This window comes from Penaeus chinensis, chromosome 17 (assembly GCF_019202785.1).
Source record: "Penaeus chinensis breed Huanghai No. 1 chromosome 17, ASM1920278v2, whole genome shotgun sequence".
Taxonomy (NCBI): domain Eukaryota; kingdom Metazoa; phylum Arthropoda; class Malacostraca; order Decapoda; family Penaeidae; genus Penaeus; species Penaeus chinensis.
The window spans coordinates 16,681,594-16,689,093 of NC_061835.1; the positions used below are offsets into that span (position 1 = coordinate 16,681,594).

The 7,500-nt window shown below is 44.6% G+C and overlaps 1 protein-coding gene across 1 annotated transcript in view; it reads right to left on the minus strand.

Annotated features, from left to right (window-relative positions):
- Window positions 1-3,791: 3,791 nt before the first annotated feature.
- LOC125033948 overlaps window positions 3,792-7,500 on the minus strand; it is an 11,215-nt gene continuing 7,506 nt past the window's right edge. The window contains exon 3 of the mRNA XM_047625539.1: window positions 3,792-7,500. This exon is cut by the window's right edge and continues 664 nt beyond it. Within this exon, the coding sequence (XP_047481495.1) occupies window positions 5,144-7,500 (2,357 nt within the window). The 3' untranslated portion in view covers window positions 3,792-5,143.

Here is a 7,500-nt window from a genome sequence, read left to right on the forward strand (position 1 = left end):
GAGAGAATGAGGGGGAGGGGAGGGGAGGGGAGGGAGTGAAAGATGAAGAGTCTAACTCGGCGGCGTCATCGTCCACACGTCCTCTCAGATCTCGTCCAGGTCCTTCTTGGCTGCGTGCTCGTCCAGACGTCCTCGTTACCTTCGTCTGTATCTACGGGCGTCCGGGCAGGAGGCGTCGTCTCCAGCATCCTGGGACTGACGAGCTCCTGGAGTTTGACTGAATCTACGGGCGTTCCGGAAGGCGGCGCCCGTCAACAACGTCCTGGGCGGCTTAATAGCTGCACTGACGAACATCCTGGTCCGCAGGCGATCTTCCGATGGCGTCCTTCCACAGCAACCTGAGGTGACCGTTTCTGCAGCAGGTCCTCCTTCTGTGCCGTGTCAGACATTTTCGGTCCAACTGCTATATATAGTCGGGGAACCAGATCATACAGCAAGGGTCAAGATAGTAAGAGAAAAAGAAAGGCAACAGAGAAGAGTGCTACTAGCCGGTTATTTATATATTTAATTCGCTTTTTTTTCGTTTTATGTTTTACTTTCACAAAATAAAGAAGAAAAATAGGAGAGGGAGACGTCAGTAGCGATCCGCTTGGACCTGCCTTGAACTACCAACCGTCTTTGATAGATATGAGGGTAGATAAGGAAAACAACAACGGCAATCCGCAAGGATTTACTTGAACCAATTGCCGCCACACAGAGAAGAGATGTATATAAAATAATAAATTACTTGAACCAATTGCCGCCACACAGAGAAGAGATGCATATAAAATAAGAAATTGTACGTCATGTATGAGTCACTCGTCGCGACTCACAAAATCGCTGGCAAAAGAGATACATCATAGATCTTTACGCCTGCAACTACGACAGCAACAAACCCTAGTATAGAAAAATTTCAGCGTCTTTTTTTCTGCGTGGATGATTAAGTGAGTGTGTGTATATGTGTGTGTGTGTGTGTGTGTGTGTGTGTGTGTGTGTGTGTGTGTGTGTGTGTGTGTGTGTGTGTGTGTGTGTGTGTGTGTGTGTGTGTGTGTGTATGTGTGTGTGTGTGTGTGGGCGATAGTGAGCGTGAATGAGAATGAAAGTGAGAGTGAGCTCACACAGAGAATGAATCACAAAAGTTCAGTATAATAATACTGCAATAAATTAGTAATGCTCTTTACACAAAATCATGTTAACTACCACATTGAATTCAACATTTCATGACATGCGATGGAATGTACGCACTAATGAACGGTTACGTGGAAAAAAAATATTCACAAGCTTTCTCGCAAGCAATTCTTCTCGGGTCTGAAACACTGAAATGCCGAGGTAGCCATGTCTAGCTATGCAGGTCAGACTTCATCGGCGGGGGGTCGCTATACCCAAAATGCCGTACGAAATGAAGTGAACTGAACGAGCCGGAAAAATCTATAAAGAACCCGCTCTATTCTGCGTATCTGTCATGGGCTCTCGTGAGATTCCCACGTGTATCTAACTATCACGAATCACACGATCGCTTGGGATTTACCCAAAACATGCAACCGACTTCTAGAGGGTGAGAAGTGATAAGCGAATAATGATTCTAGCTTAAACCCTAGCCCTACATTAATTAACGGACGTACTGTGGGTCCTTGGTATGACGAATCAGATTCAATGAACCCTATGGAAAATGGGCAGGAGTACGAGTTTTATTGTCCTTTTAGGTATCATGTATTTTATTCAACCTGAATTATACTGGTGGTGGAAATGCGGGGCGCCTTCCGTAAGCATTGTACGCACATATACGTGGGCTTAGCTACGTAAATGCTAAGACATTTGGCATTCGCATGCCCAGCAATTTGTGTGGGAACAATATCTCACCAGGAGGATAGTATCATGTATTATGAATTGTAATTGTGACCAGTTTCAGCAACACAACTGGATGGTGTCTGCTAGTGACGTCATGCTAGTGGTTTACCATATCGTCATTAGTGACGCCATAAACCGTGACAAGGCAGCCACTCACGGGTATTCGTGTGGTCGAAACAGTAGCCAATACCCTGGCTAGGGGGCGTAGATACCCCCAGGTACTTTGGGAGTACCGGCAGATCTGGTCTCGCCTTCTTACCGCTCGGAACCCGCTGCTTTTATCAACATAGGTCACGGTTAGTACTGTTTGGTTTACCTGGAACTCGCTTGTGTATATGTTTGAGTCCTTAGTGATTGGTGCAAGTGTGGTGGACTTGTAGCTAGGTACTAAGCCGAAAATAAGCAGTCAAGCAGCGTATTAGTGTTCCTCATTCCCCTTGGCTAATTAATGTTGACAAAGTTCAATGTAGAGTACTGTAGATATAAAGTACTCATGCATTATTGAAGATAATTAGCAATGTTCATGTATAAGTGAAGTATTACGTATAGCTCAAATCTAATTCATTTACATATTAACATTAACAGAACTTGTTTTTCCCTCGTAGGCGAGTGCCGTGACCTGGACTCCCCCGCTCGCCACCTTTGGCCGCTACCACATACATGCCCGGCGTGCGATGCGTGGCGGCCAGGTGGTACTCGCACCAGGCTTATTATGCATTAAGAGAGGTGCAGATCAGGTCTCCAAGGGACGGTGATCTGGAATTGTCCCGATATCAGGTTAAGGTAGCAGTACTGCGTTACTGTTACCTTACAGAAAGGGTAGTTTACGTACGTACGACTCACAACACATGTAAGGGGACACACGCTACTGGTGTCTTAGGGTAAGCGCTGAGCGCAGGGGCGGTGACGACATGGTCACGTCGAACACAAGCTGACTGAGACTGGGTCATGCTAGGTCGCTTCTCCCCTCGCTCGCTTAGGGCGTGGTGACACAGCTGTTTTCCGCCGGGATAAACAGATAGATAAGCAGACAGACTGGTAGATAGATAGATAGATAGATATATAGATAGACAGATAGAGAGCGAACGGGAAAAGCATATAAAAAAAAGATTAACAGATACATAGATAAATATATACAGATAAAGAGAGAGAGAGATGAGAGATATAAATATATAGACAGATAGATGAATAGAGAGAGGGGGGGGGGGGGAACTGATAGATAGACAGATAGATGGATAAATAAAATAGATAGATAGATAGATAGAGAGAGAGTGTAAAGGGTATATATTAACGCCTTAAACATATGGTTTAGCAGGAGTAGTTAAACGGACGGTTGGCTTAACCTCTTTTATTGAGAAGCGTAAGCAACACAGATATTCACACGGATACAAGTCTGGATAAGGCTTAGTGCTTGGTCTGCCCGGAGGGCGGGCGCGCTGTGGAGCGCTGCCCCGACAAGCAGTCGGCGGGTACTCTGTGAAGTGACTCTCTGAAAGGACTGAGCCTGACCTGGGTCATCCTGAGCCTTTAGTACTGGTGGGTGCGTGGGGCACGTTGGGGCGCCTGCTGTGAAGCCACGCGTATACTTGCTTCTGTACGCCACGTGGAAGCTATTTATACATACTTATAGAGAGAGGGGGAGAGAAAGAGAAAGAGAAAGAGAAGAGAGAGAGAGAGAGAGAGAGAGAGAGAGAGAGAGAGAGAGAGAGAGAGAGAGAGAGAGAGAGAGAGAGAGAGAAACGAGTTAAAGAAAGAGAGAAGAGAACAGGAGAAGGTCCAAGTCAGAAATTGGTAGCAGTGAGCTGGGGCCTTGGCAGTGTAGGGCAAAACTGTGCTGTAATGACCTCTTCTTGTACATTAAAGGGCTGTGATTGATGTTTCTTGCTGTGCAATGTACCCAAACTGCAAGCATGTATTCCACCTTTTTATTGGTTGTCTATAATCAGTTGATAAATAAAGCATTATTAATGATATCTCTTATTATTTTTTTTCGACCTTATGCATAACATTACAATGGATTTTTTATACAAAAAATATATACGGACTATGCACTGATATGAACACCAGTATATTACTATATACAGAGTGCATGTCTATATTTTTAAAACTCTAAATCAATTCTACTTAAACTCATTATCATCCTATCCTACTCAGGATATACTAAAGAAGAGCTTAGGTGTCCAGTCTTTTGTCTAGAAAGTTGAATAAACAGAATAGTAATTAAATATTCCGACCAGAATTTCATCCAAACAACAGATCCGTTGCTCAGGGGGAAATTTGGCCAGAAACAGCAAATGTAGTAACGATACACACATCTTATAGAATATATATAAACTAGACTATCTTTACCAAACACAAACTCTATCAACAACATGAAATCAAGAAACATAAATGTCAGGCAGTAATATCCTATTATATAGATCAACCTATCTCTATGTCTATATTTCTTATTTCTATTTCAAAACACACACAGACACTTTCTGTTTATGTATATATCCAGTCCACACGCAAAATTATAATACTTCCCATGTAATAGTCTTATATATACACAAAGGTGCATCTGCCATACGACAGGTCTGACATCATTCGTACCCTCTTCGCTTGTTCCCATCCTCCGTTTCTTTCCCCTTCTTCATTCCCCCTCGTCTCCTCCCTTTCTCTCAGTGCCAAGCTCTGCCCCCCTCCCCTATGCGTATGTTACCGCCCACGCCACTTGGAGGCTGCACCGTGTGGGCACAAAGCAACCTTTAACGCGGACCAAGTTATCTCTGAGAAGTTCAACTAGCAATTGATATAAAGAAATAATCACATCCCCGTTTATGAGAAAGAAATCGTGGGGTCTGTGGACGTTGGTTGAGAATTTCTACCTGAAAGGAGGCTTACTTCCTGCATATCATAGTTAACAGTTTGGTTGTAATTATCGAAAAAAAAAAAAAAAAACATGAAAAAAACATATTTGGGGTTGTCTGTATGGGAGAAGCAAAGTGACTCATTTACCTGTAAAAAAATAGTCACATTTTCTGTTCAAACGATAATGATAATAGTATCAACAGCAACAGCAATAATAATAATATTGATAATGAAAATTATAATAGTAATTAATAATAATAACAACAACAATAAGAGTAATATCAATAAAAAACAGACAGTTCCGAGACAATGCATGGAAAAGTAAGGTACCACGAAAAGCTGGGCTTAGTGTGATAAAACGCAGGTTGAGTGAATAATCTCCCAGAGGAAAACATTCTAATTCTTGAGTGAACTGTGTGGATGGACAAGCTCCCTGCCCTACCTCACCTCCCTCCCTCTGTATCAGTTACTTGGCTCGAGAATAAGTGACTGTCAGCTGTTCCATGTCTTGAAGAAGGGGAGTGATGGCGTCCTTTGACACTGGCTTGCCCTGGCCCTTGTGTTTCCTGTAGGTGCCAGTCTGGAACTCGCTGATGGCATTCTTGAGGCCTCCTTCACGACAGTTGTATGCAACTTGGTGGAATCCGTGAGGGAACAGAGTTGATTTGCGCCGCTCCACGATGGCGTGCTGATTGTACTTCTTGTTTGGCTGGAGGAAAAAGGGGCAGGAAGGGCACTGACAGGCGTTGCTCAGAAGCCCTAGATGTGGGCGGTATTTCCGGTATACTTGATCAAAATTCGCAGCTGTGACCTCGATTCCACGGGCAGCAGCCTCCGCCAGAATCTGCTCCTTGCTCATTGGTCTTACCACATCAGAGTGGGCTTGGTAGTATTCAGTCAGCCAGGCACTTTGGTAGGAGCTGACCATGTTATTTAGAAGCGTGTTTACCAGATTTTTTACGTTTTCCATTTCGACTTGCTTCATCACATAACTAAAGGCATCGTCATAGCTGTCGATCTTAGCTGACAGACGTTCCTTCGAAGAACTGTACCGCAGTGCATGCTGAGTGTAAACGAATGCACTCTTCTCAGCAAACAGGTCTTCAACGACATCTGAGGGCAGGCCCATCTCCCTGGCATAGGTCCTGAGGGTGCGCCATGAGACAGCTCCGGCAAGGGACACATTAAATAGTCTTTCCACCTTATCCATGCACACCCGCACCGGCAGTGCCAGGTTCTCTCTGACCGCTCTCATCTGCACTATGCTCTTCTTTTTGGCCTCTTTCTGGACTTCCTCAAGTGTGTAGAACTTTGAGAGAGGAAAGGCTGCTGAGCTGTCCCTTTCATCGATTGTCGACTTTACCTTCTCAGCATACCTTTCTAAAAACTCCTTTTTCTTATCTTCATCCTTAAGCACTGCCACAAAGAAGTCTGTATAAGGTGTGTTGTTTTTCTTTGAGTTCCTGATGTGGCTCAAGTTGCGCCCGACAAATTCAACCAAAATCAGCCGGACAATCTTCGCAACTTCTACCATCTCTAATTCTTCACTTTGCTTTAGGAAGTAAAGCATAAACATTGGCTTGATGAGAGACTCGCACTTGACTGAACGTTTGTTTATCTTCACAGAGCTTTCCGTCATCAGTGCCTGTGGGGTGTCCTCTGTCAGGAGCTTGCAGTAGTCGACATTGCCTTTCCTCTTCATGTACAGTGAAGCCGTGGCGAATATGCTCTCCTCTCGGAGGCGAACATACTCTGGCCGTGGGACTTCTGGGTACTCATACAGTATCCTCACCCAGCAGGTAGCCAGAGCCGCTATATGTATATTGAACTCTATAATGTGAGGGTTCTTGAGAATGGCGAAGGTAACACACATGGCATAAAGACGTGTTTGCACAAGAGGTTCCATCACCTTTGCAACTTCTGGGCTAAAGACTGGGATGACAGCGTTGAAATGAGTATTATCATCATCCTCTTTCAGCTTGATGTCCTTATGACGTGCGCCGGGTTCTTTATTTGAGGCATAGGACTCAATGGCCACTTGACTCAGGGTGGTGTACGGGGATTTAAGTATCCTCGTGATATTGTAGGACCAGGGATTTAAACTAACCGAGTCTCTGGTTGGCGAAAACACTGGGATGCCACTCATGGTAAAATGCTTGAGGAACTCATACTTGTTCAGACTCAGCATCTGGAGGAAGTCTTCGTCTTGGAGGTCCGAGATGGTTGAACTCATGGTTATGCGGCAGCACTCCTCCGGCGTTACAGTCACGGCCATCAGCTCTGCCTTTTTCGTCTGAAACACATTCTTGAATTCTTGACAGTCCTTTCCATAATCAAGCTCAGTGTGGCCTTTCAGCTGCAGGGACTTGACTTCGTATTTGCCAGCAGTCACAGTGGTGCTGAGGATGTTTTGTGCTAATCTTAGGGCATCACTGTGTTTCTCAGTGGTCAGGATTTCCTTGATTTTGTTCATATTTGTTCTGAATTCCACCTCAATAGTCTTGGCATTTACTCGTGCAAGCCTTGCTGCTACAGAGTGTCCTTCAATTCCCATCTGCAGATTAGTATAAAAGAGACGCTCCATGAAGGGAAGCAGGTCCGAAGGAATCCGTTTCCTTACATTGTGGAACTGGACGGCCACGCTGTTCCACTGGCGCATTACCTTGCTCAAGATGTCGGTTGTTATCTTTGTGCGCTCCAGAGCCAGCTGACACACATACTTATTAAGAGAGACCTTGAGACTTCCATGCTTTTCAGGATCCTCTGGAAAGTAGACCCACTCTAAAATATGGAAATTTTGTGTGGATTTAGTGCCGGGCAGTT